Source organism: Mytilus galloprovincialis, chromosome 3 (genome assembly GCF_965363235.1).
Source record: "Mytilus galloprovincialis chromosome 3, xbMytGall1.hap1.1, whole genome shotgun sequence".
Classification (NCBI taxonomy): domain Eukaryota; kingdom Metazoa; phylum Mollusca; class Bivalvia; order Mytilida; family Mytilidae; genus Mytilus; species Mytilus galloprovincialis.
In genome coordinates, this window is record NC_134840.1 from 3,837,787 (window position 1) to 3,857,789 (window position 20,003).

General features: G+C 32.5%; 1 protein-coding gene across 2 annotated transcripts in view; it reads right to left on the reverse strand.

The window, feature by feature from the left end:
* LOC143066991 (uncharacterized) overlaps nt 1-11,811 on the reverse strand; it is a 53,481-nt gene extending 41,670 nt beyond the window's left edge. Inside the window, exons 1-6 of one of the 2 annotated variants that reach the window (XM_076239904.1) lie at nt 11,639-11,811; nt 7,536-7,644; nt 6,507-6,636; nt 3,815-4,081; nt 2,013-2,238; nt 532-770 (exon numbers count right to left, since the gene is read on the reverse strand). In XM_076239904.1, the coding sequence (XP_076096019.1) occupies nt 532-770; nt 2,013-2,238; nt 3,815-4,081; nt 6,507-6,636; nt 7,536-7,643 (970 nt within the window). In that variant the 5' untranslated portion in view covers nt 7,644; nt 11,639-11,811. Of the gene's footprint in view, nt 1-531; nt 771-2,012; nt 2,239-3,814; nt 4,082-6,506; nt 6,637-7,535; nt 7,649-11,638 lie in introns of both variants that reach the window. The other variant, XM_076239903.1, reaches the window with a different exon arrangement.
* Between the last annotated feature and the right edge of the window lie 8,192 nt (nt 11,812-20,003).

Sequence of the window (20,003 nt, forward strand, 5' to 3'; positions counted from 1 at the left end):
TGGTCTCGCATATTGATAAGCAAATAACTGATAAATTCTCTAAAATTCAAATCAAAAGTATCACATAAAATAACCTGTTTTAGCAACTACGTGCAGTGTAAAAATGATATGATTTTAATTGCATATGCCCCAGAAACTGATTATGATACCTGTTTCTTATAACAACAAGTTTCCATAAATTAAAAAGAATGCATATATATATATGTTCAATATAGGTTTCTTATGACTATTGAATGGTAGGAATTTTTTTTAGTGACAGGTGGAGTTCTTTTTCTATAAAACTGAATATCTTAGGTGTAGATTATCATAGATTTTTTTTATTATGACGTTAATTGTTTGAACCTGATCAAAATATTCTTATTCTGTCATGTATAAGTGATTTGCTTGATATCAGGGGGAATTAAAACAATTATCTATCAATCAATTATGTTTTGAGTTAGTTGACATCTTCAGTACATTAATTCTTATTTTTTTATGTCTAAAATCTGAACATTGCCATATGTTTGAAATATGTATTACAATGAAACTCACACTTGTTAGTTTTGGATATGTTTGACAATACAGAATGCTGGGTTACGGAGGGTTGTGACATCAAAATTTTAGGCGATGATAATGCCATGCCATGAGACAGGTGAACTGGTTTCTGGACTGGTTGCTGATGTGTGATGATTTGTTTCTGGGTTAGGTCAGGTCTGTTTGCTGTCTGTAGTGTTATCTGTATACTGGGAGCAGTATTCATAGCTGTAGTACTTGGCAATGCTTTCATGTGTCTACAAAAGAAATCAAACATTTTAGAACATTGAAACTATTTCTAGAATTCACTTAAAATTTCCTTTTTTCTGTATTTTGTAGATTCATTTTCATTTGTTAGACTCCAACTTTGGAGGATTTCATAGATGCAGGTAGACAGCAAATTTAAATGTTTGACGGATTACAAATTTTCTATAGAGTTATGTGCAGACTTTGAGAAAACCGCGAAATCAAATATCCATGAAGATGCAAGTTTATCTCATCAAAGAAAATTGGTACTAACAAAAATAAATCCACAGTACATTTTAAGGTACATAAATTTTTAGAATGTTACAAAAAAAAACCAGGTTCTCCGCAGGGCGCAGCTTTATACGACCCCAGAGGTCGAACCATGAACAGTAGGGGCTAGTATGGACACAACATTCAAGCTTGATACAGCTCTGGATTTGGATTGTGATCTGACATACTATGGATTTCTTATACAAAACAAATGTCAAGATCTTACAAATCTATTGCACAATACTTTAATAAATTAAAGATTTATCATTCAAACTTTTCAAAAATTTGAAATTTGGAAAAAAAATTGAAAACTACTACCACCCCCCTTTTTTTGCAAAAAGTCAAAAACCTGACTTTTCCTTATACATACTTTACAAGTAGTGTAAGGGAGGTAAATCTGAACATACCCAAAATTGTATGTTAAATGTTCAGTGTAACTCCCTTACACTGCTTTTAAATTGTCTTAATGGGTTGTCCATTGACCTGACAAACCTAGTTTTCCCCCTTTTTCTGCCCTTGATTCCAAAACATTTTGAGCCATAACCCCAGAAAGTCAATACTAACTATCCCTTCATTGTTTGGAAACTTGTGGTATCATTTCAGAGAGATTCATACACTTAAACACAAGTAATTGTTTGAAAACTACAAAAATGCTTATTTTGGCCCCTAATTCCAAAACTATTGGGACCATAATCCCCAAAATCAACCCCAACCTTGCTTAAGAGGTATTGAACCTTCTGGTTAAAATTTATAAAGATCCATTCACTAAAAATAAAGTAATTGTCCGGAAACTAAATGCGTCTTTGGCCGACAATGACGACGACATGATAGCATTATACGATGCAAAAATTGTTTTCAGTGGTATAAAAATTAATAAAAAAGAATTGCAATTATTCATTACCAGTAAATATTATGTTTAGGCACATAAATTATCTTTTATCAAGTGTGTAGACTGTATGAAGTGTTTACTTTTCAATAATTACCTGTGGGTTTCAGAAAGTGTGGTTGCTACTGAAATGGCAGGAGATATTGGTCTAGTCAATGGTGGGGTAGTTGTCCTAAGTGGAGTTGTAGTAATTAATGAGCCTCTAGCGCCATGGATTCCTGTGGTGGAACTTGATGCTGGCACAGCATGTTGACTGGGTCGTAACATTGGAACAGCTGTGTTAGACTTTGGTGCTGCTAAAACAGAGGCTGCTGCCGCTGCACCTAGAGAAATTACAAATACAATATACAAGTTTGCTGAATAACATGTAAAATATGTTAACTGTTTAAGACATTCATAAGTAAAGAAAATTCTTTACAGCTTTTACATTAATGCTAGCAAGACAAATCTTTGTTTGGCTTGCTTGCTTTGTTTGTATCAGTGTTTGCTCAAGCATGGTAATTAAGATAGGCGGGGCTTCAGCTTGTATACATCATACTTAGATTTTATTGGACGTTATGTCTGAGGTTAAGGACACTTAATTTTAAAACATCACATGACAAATATTCTCACATGTTTTCTCATCTGTAAAAATACAATAATTTGTCAATGAAAGAAAAATATAAATTTTTTCTTGTATGAGGCTGAGAAACTGGCCTTCAACATTAATTGACCTAATATGGTTTTTATAACATATCAATCTATTAGTTCAATCAGTTATTTCCATGTCTGTCCTTCGATTATGCAACTCAAGAAAATATTCCAAAAAATGGGAAACAATTGTATCGAAAAGAGAAAATCGAGTGCACCTTTTTTTATGTTAGGGTGTGTTTGAGATGAATATTTTGTCTTGAAAATGTACAAAACAAGAGTATTTGATACATCATCTCGCTTCAGACTCTATCATTTTATATAGCAAAGCTACAGGTTGACTTCATAACATAAAAAAAATCACAGTACTAAAAGATGAAATATAGGGGTCAAGTTAAATACCTATCCAATGGATCACAAAATCAGAGTAGGTGTGTTCGAATAGCTATTTTACTAAAAGTGCTTGACGACAGTCTTTAAGTTGGATCTCTGAAAAAAAATTGTATTCCGTTTCTACGATTGTGAAAATGAACTGGCGTAATAGGAAAATAATTTCGACGAAGTAGAATCCTGTCTGTATTGTATTTTTACAGGTAAGGAAACATGTGAGAATATGTCATTTGATGTTTTAAAATTTAGTGTCCTTAACCTCTGACATAACGTCCAATGAAATTTAAGTATGATGTATACAAGCTGAAGCCCCGCCTATCTTAATTACCATGCTTGAGCAAACATTGATACAAACAAAGCAAGCAAGCCAAACAAAGATTTGTCTTGCTAGCATTAATGTAAAAGCTGTAATCTCTTTACACAGTTTTGAAGTATAACATTGAAACAAAGATACTAGATTTTGATCATAAACAAGCTTCTGTCCAGATTGGTTCTAATCAAGGATAGTTTAAGAAAGTTATTAAAATTTCAAAACTTTACCACAGAGTGAATGTAATGTTGGAAAAACAAAGTCCATTTAAAAGTAAAATACAGAAAACTGGATTTTTTAAGCAATATTTACTTCTGGATACTAGCTTATGATCATAAACAAGCTTCTTTCCAAGTTTGGTAGAAATCCAGTATAGTTTAAGAATGTTATCAAAATTTCAAAAACTTCAACCAAAGAGTGAATATTTGTGAATGCTGCCGTCGACTGAATACATGATCACTATGTTTTGCTTGACTCGACAAAAATGTCACTATAGTTAGAAAAAATGAGATGTGGTGGATGTATATAAGAAGATATGTAATTGTTCACAATTACAGTTGATAACATACCTCTAGGAAGGTGAGATGGATAAGCAGTTTGGATATGTGGTTTTAAGATGGATCCATCTGTTCCATGTTGTGATGTTGATGTGACGGATGTTGGAGCACTAATTTGTACAATACTAGGCTGTGACGTTCCTGGAGTGGCCACTCTTACAATCTGTGTTGAGGACATCATAGACGTGGAGGATGTTGAGGCTGGGGTCAAAGTTGAAAAGTTAATAGGGTTTGCAGTAAGTGATGGTTTGTTCACATCAATATTTCCAGCCAGAAGACCTGCAGTTACAGAAGATAGATTATTATTAAACTATCTGTCATCAAAACTTTGTACATAAACAAACCAGGTGCTCTGCAGGGCGCAGCTTTATACGACCGCAGAGGTCGAACCCTGAACAGTTGGGGCAAGTATGGACAAAACATTCAAGCATTAATACAGCTCTGAATTTGGATTGTGATCAAATTTTTGACATTACATGGTTTTTTTTTACAAAAAACAAATGCCAAGATTTTACAAATCAATTAAAGATTTCTTCTTCAAACTTTTTAAATCTAAAATTAAATAGTTGACACAGCATAGGTTTCTGACACAAAATGAATGTGGTCTAATGAACTTAAAAGGTTTTTTTTGCCTTTGAGCAAATCACTATGCTGTTGAATATTAATCCTCTCAAAAAAATGTTTGAAGAAATTTTCTTTTTATTTATGAAATCTGAAATGAGAAAAATTTAACCCCCCCCCCCTTTTTTTTCACATCCCTGTTTCCCATTTTCAAAACTGATATCAATTCAAATTTCTAATGGAGTTTGCAACAATAACTACTCATTTAAATACATCATAAAATATTAAGATGTAAAAAAACTGCTTGTTATCACTGAATGGTAAAGATTATTTAAATTTATCAGTTGGTAGTAAAAAGTGTATATACATTGTATATTGTATATAACAAAGATTTAAGTTGATTCTGGACAAAGAAAGATAACTCCAATTAAAAAAAATTCTTGCTATTGCACAACATTGTGCAATAGGATATTTCTTGCTTACTATTCTGGACAAAGAAAGATAACTCTAATTAAAAAAAAATTTGCTATTTCACAATCTTGTGCAATTAGATATTTCTTGCCATTGCACAATACTGTGCAATTGAAAAGACTTGCTATTGCACAATACTTAATATAATAATTTTAGATCCTGATTTGGACCAACTTGAAAACTGGGCCCATAATCAAAAATCTAAGTACATGTTTAGATTCAGCATATCAAAGAGGCCCAAGAATTCATTTTTTGTTAAAATCAAACTTAGTTTAATTTTGGACCCTTTGGACTTTAATGTAGAATTTGAAATTTGAAAACAGGACCAAAAATGAAGAATCTACATACACAGTTAGATTTGGCATATCAAAGAACCCCAAGGATTCAATTTTTGATGAAATCAAACAAAGTTTAATTTTGGACCCTTTGGACCTTAATGTAGACCAATTTGAAAACTGGACCAAAAAACTTCAATAATCAAGAATCTAAGTACATTTTTAGATTCAACATATCAAAGAACCCAACCGATTCATTTTTTGTCAAAATCAAACTTAGTTTAATTTTGGACCCTTTGGACCTTAATGTAGACCAATTTGAAAACGGGACCAAAAGTTGAGAATCTACATATACAGTTAGATTCGGCATATCAAAGAACCCCAATTATTCAATTTTGATGAAATCAAACAAAGTTTAATTTTGGACCCTTTGGGCCCCTTTTTCCTAAATTGTTGGGACCAAAACTCCCAAAATTAATACCAACCTTCCTTTTATGGTCATAAGCCTTGTGTTTAAATTTCATAGATTTGTATTTACTTATACTAACATTATAGTGTGAAAACCAAGAAAAATGCTTATTTGGGTCCCTTTTTGGCCCCTAATTCCTAAACTGTTGGGTCCTAAACTCCCAAAATCAATACCAACCTTCCTTTTGTGGTCATAAACATTGTGTTTAAATTTCATAGATTTCTATTTACTTAACCTAAGGTTATTGTGCAAAAACCAAGAAAAATGCTTATTTGGGCCCTTTATTGGCCCCTTATTCCTAAACTATTGAAACCAAAACTCCCAAAATCAATCCCAATCTTTCTTTTGTGGTCATAAACCTTGTGTCAAAATTTCATAGATTTCTATTAACTTAAACTAAAGTTATGGTGCGAAAACCAAGAAAATGCTTATTTGGGCCCTTTTTGGCCCCTTATTCCTAAAATGTTGGGACCAAAACTCCCAAAATCAATACCAACCTTCCTTTTATGGTCATAAACCTTGTGTTAAAATTTCATAGATTTCTATTCACTTTTACTAAAGTTAGAGTGCGAAAACTAAAAGTATTCGGACGCCGGACGACGACGACGCCGACGCCAACGTGATAGCAATATACGACGAAAATTTTTTCAAAATTTGCGGTCGTATAATAAAACATGATGTACATGTAACTTATACATAAAACTTGAACAGATCAAAAATTATATTGGGTCCTCTTTGTATTGACTTGTATTGGATTTGCTACATACGTTTACATTTCTTTATTCTTAAACGAGAACTTGCAAAGCAAATAAACATGTAATTGACTCGGTACTTGCCGAAATGGACTACGTTTTTCATTTCTGACTGTGCTATACATGCGTAAGAAATGAAATATTTAAAACATGTAAAAGATTTTAACAAAATTTACCCTGAGGGAGTCCTGCTGCTGCTGCTGCTGGTAAAAAAGACTGGAGAGGTTGTGCCGAATGAGCAGGGGGAATAACTCCACCGACATTCTGCATCTGTAAAACTGGTCTGTTTAGTGTTTTAGATAATGTCTGGAATAGAATATATACATACAATTACCATGATAACCTTGCAATTAAAACATACATATGAATGAATGAATTTCTTTAAGTAAATCAACATTTGAACAAATGTGCATCTACTGTTAAAATCGTAGTCTAATTTACAAGATAACCAGATGGCGCTAGAGGCTCATTGATTACTACAACTCCACTAAGGACATTTACCTATTATGGTCCAATATCCAAAATCTAAATACATGGTTAGATTCAGCATATCATAGAACCCCAAGAATTCAATTTTTTATGAATCAAATAATGTTCAATTTTAGATCCTTTAGACCTCAATGTGGACCAATTTGATAACCGGGCCCAAATGTTAAAAATCTAAATACATGGTTAGATTCAGCATATTGAAGAACCCCATATATTCAATTTTTGTTGAAATCAAACAAAGTTTAATTTTGGACCCTGATTTGGACCAACTTGAAAACCGGGCCCATAATCAAAATCTAAGTACATGTTTAAATTCCCAAAATCAATCCCAACCTTCCTTTTGTGGTCATAAACCTTGTGTTTAAATTTCATAGATTTCTATTTACTTATACTAAAGTTATAGTGCGAAAACCAAATGTCTTCGGACGACGATTACGCCAACGTCATACCAATGTACGACCAATCTTTTTTTAATTTTTACGGTCGTATAAAAACTCAGTAAATGTAATGCTTTAAACTTTCTGTTTTTATCACAGCTTCCTTTTTGACTCATAGTAATGCAAGGAAAACTCTTGTAAAAAAAATTCTAGGTAAATGTTTTTATGTTCACCAAAATGAAAGGGTGCAATAAGTTGATATTTGTTACCTGGTATCAAAGGTATGGTGAGTTACTTTTGGTATGGACAAGTTAATGAGTCAGTAAACAAAGATGTTACCTGGTATGGTGCGTTACTTTGGGATGGTTTACTAGATGGAATTCTCAATGGTTGACCAGTCTTTCCTGGATCATCTGGAGGTTTTTCACCACTACTCTGACTGCTCATCCTATCTGCAACATAAATCACCTTTAAGTTATCAGATTTTATGCTGGAAATTATAACATAAACAATACATATGCAGGATTAAGGCTATTTTATTAATCTTCACGTTGGAAAGACCATTAGTCCATGGCCAGTCAATCTAGCATAAATTTGACCCTAACCTGAAAGTAATTGCAACAGAAGATTTTTAAGTTTTAATCTTTAGCATTATACCCCAAATATACACAGAAAAAAGTCCCAAAAAATCTTACTTGAGGAAGACTTAAAAAATCATCATTTAAAATTTCTTTGGAGATTTGCATTGAAAAGGGAGATAACTCTTGGAAAAAAGGCAGAAATATCAATAAAAATTGATACAAAATTATAACTTTATCGCTTCCATTCATCAGAATGTATTTTTAGTGGTCTTTAGAGTATAACAAACAACTCTAAATGTGTTTTCATATCTTTTATCAAGCTATAATCTAGATTTCGTAATTCATTAGTTGACCATTTATTGAATTTTTCAATACCAGGTATGTCAAGGTAAAGAATCTCAAATTTAATCAAAATAATTCAGCATGTATTCTTCTTTTTGTGTTTTAAAGTTTCTTTAGATAAGTAAGATGCTGAAAAAAAATAACATTCCGATATAAACAATACCAAATTTTCACATTATTTTTTCAAAATGGTCACAAAAGCTTCAAATTTGCAATTTCTTTAATGAAAAATCGCAAAAAAAGAAAACTACCCATAGCACTTCGGTTTTGTACATTTCATGAGCAGAAGATTATATATTTTAGTCAAATACAAACTTATAACCCCATCAAAGTATCATACTTTACATAAATTCAAGAAAATCAACCCAAAACTGACCAAAAAGAGCAGTCTGAGACGTTAACCACTAGCCCGATGCCCCAGACTAGTAATTTTCAGCTCAGACTAGTAAATTTTATTTATCGCTAGCCCGACCTGACTAGTAAGAAATATAACGTCCTTTCTATGTTATTTGAAATTTGACCATATTTGAAGTTCAAATTGACAAGTAATGCAGAAAAGATCGTCAAATCAATGTGTTGCGAAGTCTAAACTATCGAGATCGATAATTGTACAGTTATCCTGAGGAAGTGAAATAGAAATGAAAACCAGTCCCAATAGTTCCGATAACTCGATCTGTCTTATAACCAGAAGAAAGTGGACCAACACGGACACATTAAATTTTCTAATAATGACGGCAATTGTTTATAAAACAAAAAGACTATCAAGTTTTTCCCTGATTAATTATATATCTTTAATGTTATAAAGATGTTTTAGTTTACTTCACATAATCAATAAAGTTATTAAAATAGATTTATGTCATTATGAAATATCTTAACAACATCGTGTTGGTACACTTCAATTTTTTTGGTACAGTTTTTGTAAATGTAATTAAAAAGACCGGAGACCATGTGTAATCAAACGTAACCAGATGCTCTTGCAGGGCGCAGCTATACACGACCGCAGAGGTTGAACCCTGAACAGTTGGGGCAAGTATGGACACAACATTTAAGCTGGATTCAGCTCTAAATTTGGATTGTGATTAAATAGTTGACACAGCATAGGTTTCTGACACAGAATGAATGTGGTCTAATGAACTTAAAATATTTTTTTTGCCTTTGAGCAATTCACTATGCTGTTGAATATTAATCCTCTCAAAAAAATGTTTGAAGAAATTTTCTTTTTATTTATGAAATCTGAAATGAGAAAAATTTAACCCCCACCCCCATTTTTTTTTTCACATCCCCCTTTCCCTTTTTCCAAAACTGATCTCAATTCAAATTCCTAATGGAGTTTGCAACAATAACTACTCATTTAAATACATCATAAAATATTAAAATGTAAAATAAAGTGCTTGTTATCACTGAATGGTAAAGATTGTTTTAATTTATCAGATGGTAGTAAAAGTGAATATACATTGTATATTGTATAAAACAATGATTTAAGTTGATTCAACTACTATTCTGGACAAAGAAAGATAACTCCAATTGAAAATTTCTTGCTATTGCACAATATTGTGCAATTAGATATTTCTTGCTATTGCGCAATACTGTGCAATTGAAAATATTTGCTATTGCACAATACTGTGCAATTGAAGATTTCTTGCTACAATGTATTGCCCAATACTGTGCAATTGAAAATTTGTGCTATTGCACAATACTGTGCAATTGAAGATTTCTTGCTATTGCTGAATACTTAATATAATAATTTTGGATCCTGATTTGAACCAACTTGAAAACTGGGCCCATAATCAAAAATCTAAGTATATGTTTAGATTCAGCATATCAAAAAAGCCCAAGAATTCAATTTTTGTTAAAATTAAACTTAGTTTAATTTTGGACCCTTTGGACTTTAATGTAGACCAATTTGAAAATGGGACCAAAAATTAAGAATCTACATACACAGTTAGATTTGGCATATCAAAGAACCCCAATTATTCAATTTTTGATGAAATCAAACAAAGTTTAATTTTGGACCCCGATTTGGACCAACTTGAAAACTGGGCCAATAATCAAAAATCTAAGTACATTTTTAGATAAAGCATATCAAAGAACCCCAAGGTTTCAATTTTTGTTAAAATCAAACTAAGTTTAATTTTGGACCCTTTGGACTTTAATGTAGACCAATTTGAAAACGGGACCAAAAATTAAGAATCTACATACACAGTTAGATTCGGCATATCAAAGAACCCCAATTATTCAATTTTTGATGAAATCAAACAAAGTTCAATTTTTGACCCTTTGGGCCCCTTATTCCTAAACTGTTGGGACCAAACCTCCCAAAATCAAACCCAACCTTCCTTTTATGGTCATAAACCTTGTGTTTAAATTTCATAGATTTCTATTTAGTTATACTAAAGTTATGGTGCGAAAACCAAGAATAATGCTTATTTGGGCCCCTTTTTGGCCCCTAATTCCTAAACTGTTGGGACCAAAACTCCCAAAACCAATCCCAACCTTCCTTTTGTGTTCATAAACCTTGTGTTTAAATTTCATTGATTTCTATTTACTTATACTAAAGATATTGTACGAAAACCAAGAATAATGCTTATTTGGGCCCTTTTTTGACCCCTAACTCCTAAACTGTTGGAACCAAAACTCCCAAAATCAATCCCAACCTTTCTTTTGTGGTCATAAACCTTGTGTCAAAATTTCATAGATTTCTATTCACTTTTACTAAAGTTAGAGTGCGAAAACTAAAAGTATTCGGACGACGACGACGATGACGCCATCGTGATACTAATATACGACCAAAAAATTTTCATTTTTTGCGGTCGTATAATAATTCATTTGCTAATCTCACTGAGAATGACAAAGTTATATAGATATACTTTAACTTAACCCATCAACGTTAACACCAACACAAGTGAATAAACTAGTATCCTTTATAAAAAAGTCAATGGAACTGAGGACAGGGGACCCTTTAATATTTACCTGAATTAGTATACTTAATACATTAAATTTGAATAACATGTTTTTGATTGCTCCTGTATATACATTAAATTGCACCCATTCTTTTGTTGATTAAATTTCAAAAATATTTCATGTGCTCACATTCTAATGTGGCAGAATAGGCAACCAGTTGATAGTGGCCGCTTACCAGAAGAAGAGAAGAAGTAGCACTGAAAGACTGGCAGGCATAAATGTTTACTGGTTTGGTAGGCAGCACTGAATTGACAAGTTTCTATTCTATTCTATTCTATTATTAAGTCTTTGGACTCAGCATGTTAGACAAGAGATTTGCAATAGCTTCAACATTCTGCATTTTGAGATTGTCCCCCATTTAAATACCGACCACAACAACGTTTTCACCAAACGCCATAAACTACATTGCATTTGCAGTAATCATAGTATTCATTCTGGGATACACCTCATTAACAGTATGTCAGTAAAAATTTCAAGTACAAATCAGATAATTTATGTTATTCTGTGTAAGTGAAAGAAATCTCGCATAAAAAAAACATCTTATACCTATGTCTATACCTGTGGTTGATAATCACAAAATCCTATCTAGCACACTGTAAATAAAACTATTCCAGTCTTCAAAAGTGTTCAATATGAACACGTTTTCAATATACTTCTAATTAATGAAAATATCGTCAAATTTGGAGTCGTATTTGCCTCAATATTCTCAGGTCAACTGCTGCTCAAAATGTTTTGTAAGCAGCAATCTGATTGGTTGATCGACTCCATATGATCTAAATGCGCTTCCGGAATGCTGTAAGTTATAGTCTATTCCAAAGAGTACGCCTCAATCACGTGATTTAAAATACGCTAAAAATAACTATGTTATGCAGTTCGATATAGTACAAGGGAAGTTATCAAAAGTAATATCACAAAAATACTGAACTCCGAGGAAAATTGAAAACGGAAAGTCTCTAATCAATTGGCAAAATTAAAAGCCCAAACACATCAAACAAGTCGATAACAACTAATATGAGGCAGGCATTACCTGTAAATGGGGACGAAGTCTGTATGAATTATTTTTTTGTAACTTAATTATTTGTCAAAAAAAAAAAGAAACGGAAATACCATAACGTTTCCGAGTTTGGTTCTGTTGTTAGGGATTTTAGTTGTGACGTTATTTAAATTATGACGTCATATGCAATGTAAACAAAGAAACGCTATCATTAGGTAACGTTTTTTCATATCAAGGAATTATTAAAAATGAAATTGGTATTGCGCGTTTCTTCCTATTTTATACTAGACTGATAAATATATATTTTACTCAAAGTTTCATACAAACGAGACCGGAAAAAGGAAGTATATTGTACATTTCTGCGCAGGTCCGGGATTTCAAAACATGACATAAAAAAAATTGAACGATTTTGAGTTCATTAGTACAATGAAAAATTCGGGAAATTTTCCCGAATTTTTTTTTTATTGAATTTTCTACTGTTATTGGGGACTTCGTCCCCATATAACATTTCTGATTTAGTACAGGTAATTTTTTATGTAGAAAATTGTGGATTGAATCTGGTTTTATAGCTAGCAAAATCTCTCACTTGTATGACAGTCGCCTCAAATTCAATCATATTGACAAAGATCGTAGCTCATTGCTAAAAAGTAGCAATTACATCCTGAAACCAAATAGTAAAAATTCAATTCAATTCAATTTCGATTTCAATTCAATTCGATTCAATTCAATTCAATTCAATTCAATTCAATTCAATTCAATTCTTACTTCAATTCAAACATTCCCTGCAAATGTTGCCTTTTATCTCAGTCAAAGATGCAATTTTTGTATGTCATGTTTAAATTATTTTGCTTTGATTGTCTTGATGTTGACATTCTCTACGAAATGTAATATGAGGCAGGCATAACCTGTGAATGGGGACGAAGTCTGTATGTATTATTTTCTTACCTAGCTCAAACATGTTAATAAAGGAAACGGAAATACCGTAACGTTCCCGATTTCGGTTCTGTGGTTAAGGATTTAGCTGTGACGTTGTTTAAATTATGACGTCATATTCAATGTAAACAAAAGAAACGCTTCCATCAAGTAACGTTTTTTTCAAATTAAACAATTATTAAAAATGAAATTGTATTGAGTTCCAATCTTATATTTTACTAGACTGATACATATAATTTTCTTTTCAAAGTCTCATGCAAACAAGACAGATTTCTGCGCAAATGCGGGGAAAACCGGAACAGGAACTAGATCTGAAAAAAAAAGTTAACGATTTTGAGTTCATTAGTAGAATGAAAAATTCGGGAAATTTTCCCGATTTTTTTTTTTTTTTTGTATTGATTTTTCTACCGTAATTGGGGAGTTCGTCCCCATATAATTGCAAAAGTTGAGATAGCTATGTCCCTCTTACAGTTACTGAGAGGTATCTCTAAGAAATGTATAATTACAAAAGTTGAGATAGCTCTGTCCCTCTTACAGTTACTGAGAGGTAATAGATATCAAAGGGATAGTCAAACTAATTAGTTGAAAACGAACTGTCGATGTCATGAACTATACGGAAAAAAAATACATTCACAACATAGACAACTAAAAGAATAAGCAACACAAAAAATCAGGTGCACTGGGATGGTAAGGGGATGACCATTTGATATTCTGGAGGGGGGGGGGGGGAGGGCAGGAGGATTAGTTTTTGATCGGTTATTTATTTTTGTAAACTAAGAGGACAGATTATTCATTTTCTGCACTATTGAAGCAAGATTTTTCATTTTTATTAAAGCAAGGGACTGATTATTCATTTTCACAACCATATTTTTGATATTCGAAAACATACAATTTTTTAAATGATTTGTTTATTATAAATAATACATATAGTATAGTCAAGTCATTATGTACCATTTAATTAGATTAACCATCCCCCTCTGCAGAAATGAATCTTTTAAATTCCCAACTGCATATACATGTATTGAAGTTTAGTTATAAGTAGGAACTTTAAAATGTATTGGCAAACATACTACGCCGAGCGGAGCGAGGCAAACATTTTTTTGAAGGGTTTTGGAGCCACTGAAGGCCCAAGAAGCTATAGAACAAATGATGCAAAATCATGCTTTCTGGGTGTTCCGAAGACCCTTTCATAATCTGAAAATGAAGTTTTGTTTTAATAATTTTTTGACAATATTTTGGTCTCAAAGCAAAATGTATAAATTCAGTGCAAGACTGAAGTTTCTAGGGTCGGGACAACATCAAAAGATCAATGTGCATGATAAAGCAAAAATGGAATTCACATAGTTAGGCCTGTGGCTGCTTTTTTTTTTAAACTCATGATCAAGTTCATAACAAAATTACTAGATTACAAAAGGAATGCAACACTAACAGAATACAGAAGGGCAATCAATGAACAAAAGACAAATAAATAAGAAACATTGATCCCGAAAAATCAGGGCTATAAGTCTGAGGGAAAACAGAACTTTCTTCTTGCAAGGCCGTGAACACAATTTGATATAGAGACAAGCGTTTGGTTTTGAAATTTCCTACATGTAGTTACGGCCCTGTTAAAATAAAGGTGAGGTAAGGTTTCCTGAGACAATATACCTCAAGTTAAATGAAACCAATTTTCAGACATTTCAAGTATATTTAAATAATATTTATACTTTTGTTATTAAAAAATTTGGGAAGTGTTTCCCGATTTTTTTGGGGAAAAAAGATGAATTTATGAAGAATCTGGTGCCATCTCATACTTTCGATTAGACCTGCTGAGTTATTTATTTTCTATACATTGCAAGTCAGGTAATTCATTTTCAAACTACCACAGAACAAACCATTTATTTTTGTGATTATCAAGGCTGAGTTATCTATTTTCAAAATCCTCCTGCCCCCCCCCCCAGAATATCAAATGGTCGTCCCCTAAGTAGATCCTGCTTCACATGTTGTGGCACCCGTCGTGCTGCTATAGTGTAAGTACAAACCCAGAATAATTCTACTCCATTAGATCACATTTGAGAAAAGGGGACGACATTGTGCATGGTTACGACAATTTGAAAATACTGAGATTTGAACATTTTCGTAAACTGAATGACAATCCACGAAGCGTGAAATAAAGACCATCGTGATCTACTTTTGTCTGTACTTAGTCAGGACTCGAATATGAAAGCTTTTGATATAACCGTCGTAAATCAGTAATTCAAGGATTTCGTTACCACAGATAACTTAAAACTTTTACTTTTATGTTATCACCATGCAGCTATTTTGAACAGAGGAAAATTTTAAACTATACATTTAGAGTAATTTCACCATGAATCTTGTAGATGCCAGGTTATGCCTGGCAAAAGACTGTTTTCTACTGTATTTTACCGCAGTGTTAACATAATACTAGCGGACAGCTAGATAACACCTGGTCTAAATCGCGTAAAAGTATTGTATCTGTTTACCCTCTCAATGCAATATGGTTAACGACTAGTAAAGACTAACAAAACAATTTACGAAAAACAAACATGACAGACATAAACCAACGACAAACGCTGACCAGCATTGCTTGATAATAAGTCAAGAGCAGAAGCAGTTTGTTTTTCTGTTCCTAGACCGGCTACAACAGTACAGAATTAATTCCAAAAGAGATGGGCAATAAGGCCCTTATTTGGCCCAAATATAACTGCACATTTAAAACTTACCATACATATTCTTAAATGTGTCTTAACTAGACTTTGGTACAATGTATTCAGAAAATTAAAAAAACAAATTCCGCATTGAACCAGTTACCATGGTAATGTTCCAGACCATATGAGTATTTGGACCATACGCGTATGGTCATGACCATATGCGTATACTCATATGGTCGGACCATATGAGTATAATACTCGTTTGGTTATTAACGGGCCGGGCCATATGAGTATTTGAACCATATAGGTATATATTTTTTTAAATTACATCATTAAAGTTTCAATAATACAAAAATTTTATCTAAAAAAAACAATGATGGTTACAAGACAATGTATTATTTTATAATTCAAATACTAGAATTGGGTGCTCATTTTCGCCACAAGTTTCCATGTTTTCAGCACTTTATGTTTAGGTCTTAATGTTTTAGAAGTATACTGATATTTTTATATGAAAAACAAAATATTCTTAGCTTGAAAACGTGTTTCTTTTAAAAAAAAAAACATCATCTGAAAAGTTAGATCAAAGGCTGTATAAAAAATCCTGATTTGTTGTCAAAGGGGGACACATAATCGCCGTTTTAGCACATCTATTTAAAATCAAATAAATCGGCAGCTTTAAACAATATTTATCAAATCAATTTCATTATAGATAGATAGTAGACATTTCAAAGGTGTAAACAACTGAAATTCATAGGGCAATCAGTCAAAGAATTACTAAAAAATATTTCTTTGAAATCATGTTTTTCATTCAGGAAATTGGCCGAAAATCCTAGTCCGTTTATCGGTCCTTTGCGGTAAGTGCCGAAATTTTGTCTACATTTTAAAAATAACCATATTTGTTATAAAATATAATAAACCGTCATATCCCTTACATTTCAACCATCCTTTGAAGTTTTTACACCTCAAAATCATAAAACGGCGAAATTGTGTCCCCGGCGAATATGAGCACCCCACTCTACGTAAAAATTAAATATTGATGTCATAGTTAGTTTTCATCGCTAATTACATTCTTGCATGTAGGCTTGGGGTGACATTTACTTCCACACGGTATCATAGCTTTTTTTGCTTTTGCAAGTCTTGGTTGTGCAGAATCCGTTTCATTTACACCTTTTGTTTGCGAGTGAAAAGCTAGCCTTTTATAGCTGTGCACAGTGATACCGAGGTCTTGGGAGAATTCCGATATGTCTAGCTCTATAGATCTCAAATATCGTAACATGACTGCAATACACCATATTCACAATACAACTTAGATAAACTATGTTACTTTCCAGTGACTTCTTGTGTAACAGTTCATTAATAAAGTTTTGAATTTATATTTTTTAAGTCGACATATTGCCATTCACGCATAATAACAAATCGGTAATGACCATCGGTATAAAACATGTTTATTATAGTTTTGACAAGTAAGTAAAATTAACTATGTGAAACTTCTAATTTTTATTTAGCTGATCTTTTTATTATAATATAATAATAAATAAAATTACCTATATGATAGCGTCTTTTTAATCATACCATATGAAGAGTTGAGAAGTATTTAAAAGTAAACTGTAACAGAGTGTTAATTACCCCGACCATACGCGTATGGTCGGACCATATGAGTATATACCCATATGGTCATGACCATACGCGTATGGTCCAAATACTCATATGGTCCGGAACAGTAACAAACCATGACATAATTTGGAGGAGTTTGTGCCCTAAAATTAACCCTTTTTTTATATTTTTGTTGGAAACTATATAGAGATATAGGGGAGTTGTCGAGAGACAAAGTAAGCACGCCAATCAGGAAAACAAGCACCGTTTAAGATTTGTCAGGGGCGGATCCAGACATTAAAAAAGGGAGGGCTCAACCCAGGATAAAAAGGGGGCCGGGTGGTTCCAACTATATGTCCCCATTCAAATGCATTAGCCGACTGTTCAAATTTCTATTTCGTATATAAGGTGCAGTTATGATAAAATTTTAAGGCAATTGTTTATAAAAGATACAATGTTTAAACAAATGTTTTTAACAATGACTCTAAAAGAATTGAGAAATAATGAAAACATCATAAAAAAAATCATAAAAAGGGGCGGGTATTTCCCCATATCGCCCGAGACACTATCACTACTAAAATCCTTGATTTAAAGTGGAAATCGGAAACGTAATAACTATATCAAATCAAGTTTAAACCATCATATATTTTTTTCCACTTGAGACTACTTTCAGGTTTTTTTAAAATATTTGTCTCAGTTTTCAGCTCAACAACATTTTATCGGATAATAGTGTATTATGATCTGTTATGACGTTTATGATTTGTCCTTGTGATATATATTTGAAATTCATTTTTAGTTTTAAAATAGCACAATTCTATGGATATCTAACTAAAGATACTCTTATTTTTACAGAGGATGACCTTGAGGTCACTCCGATGTATTGTTATCGCTTAAATTTCCGTCATTCATAAATTCTAGTCAAATTAGTTTTGGGTTTTCAACACCAGTGAAAAAAGTGCATTTTCATACCTGCGATTTCTGTTCTCCGGTTGTACGATGTTTCAACAAAATATGGAATTATTTCAGTTGTTGATTTAGTGGTGAAAATTTGACTGATTTATATCTTAATAAATACGATTTTATATGTTTAATTGGTGTTTCAGAAAGAGGTCAGGTGCTCTTGTTCATTCATAAAATTATCGTTCATTCATAAATTTATCGTAAAATAAAAATCACTACACAGGTTATACGTGTAGTGTAAATGACCACCTGTAATCTAAAAATAGCGGTCTCACTAATAACGACAAGAAGAACTTTTAGCGACATGAAGCGTCAAGAACGGACAAGAAGAATAAATTAAGCGACAAGAAGACTATTTAGCGACATGAAAACTTCTCGTACCGCATGAGGATGACACATATCAAATGAACAATTATGTGTGGGACTTAGTTTTAAGAAATGATGTCAAAGTAACACTATGAAAATATTTTTAGTAAGCTGAAATATATATTTATTTTTTACATGTTTATGACTTGTAAGTTATTTAATTTCTGTCCCATTTTTCAACATTAGCGTCTCGAAAGGTGAAATGTTTTAACTGAATGGTTAATTTAAATTAATTATGAAAATTGTTAAAATTAAATAAATAAAAGTAATTATTGCCCAGTTACAAACACTACCAGGGGATAATACATATTTACCCCCAACTTTAGCCTGGTAAACTTGTTGTCTCCTTGTGAAATATAAAACATATTAAAAATGATTTCCTGCTTAAGTCTTTTATTGATATAAAGTCAAATCTTCTTACTTTTCACTAGACAACCATGTCCTGTCAGGTTTAATTCTTATATATGTAGATGAAAAATAAAAGTGTCCCAAAACATTAACATGGCAGTAATTGCTTTACAGCCTTTAAGGCTTTGATTTTTTTACAGAAGAGTGTCCACCATGCACTTGCACTGCACTATAATAATAGTAGAATAGAATTTTCATATATACAAATAGATGAAAATGATATTTATCGGTCGTCCAACTGTCTATATCAATCTGCTTAGCTCTTAATAAAACTCCATATCACGGCTTTGTGACGTCAAATACGTTGACCTGGCCTTAATAACTTTGACCCGGACATATCAGCGACGTCATAATGTTTGAACCGACGTTGATAAGTTTGACCCGAACTTATCAAGTCAACTTCTGGTTGCTGGTGAAACTAAGACAATACTTCCAAAAGACGCAAATGCAGCCCGATAAATCGATTATTTGGTTATCGGCATATTAATATTGTAAAATATCAGCTGCTCGACATAATATGAAGGCTTTTTGATCTCGTTCGCTGCGCTTACTCGACAAAAAGCTTAATATTATGTCTCGCAGCTGATATTTTACGATATCAACATGCAGACAACCTGATAATCGGTACATACATGCAATCGTAATATTAATAATATATATAACAACAAACCAGTGTATTCTCTACGACTATTATTATACAAGTATAATAGTCCAAGGTATACTGATTTCTTGCACTACAATATAATAGTTATTACGGTGAGGTTGAATTTCCTGTCATTTATTCATCATCCAAGCACGAACTTGTATCAGAAAAAAATATCTCTGTAAATTAACCCAAATTTCAGGTATAGAGATGTGATCTGTTTCTGTGACATGTTCTTTTGACCATCCACATGCAAGAACCTGCGGTCATCCGATGTTCAGTACTTCAGTACTTTGATTTAGTGTTGGTAGCAATCTTGGATTTGATTGGGATTTTGAAGTTATGTAGTTTGAGAACGCCCAAATGTTTATCTGA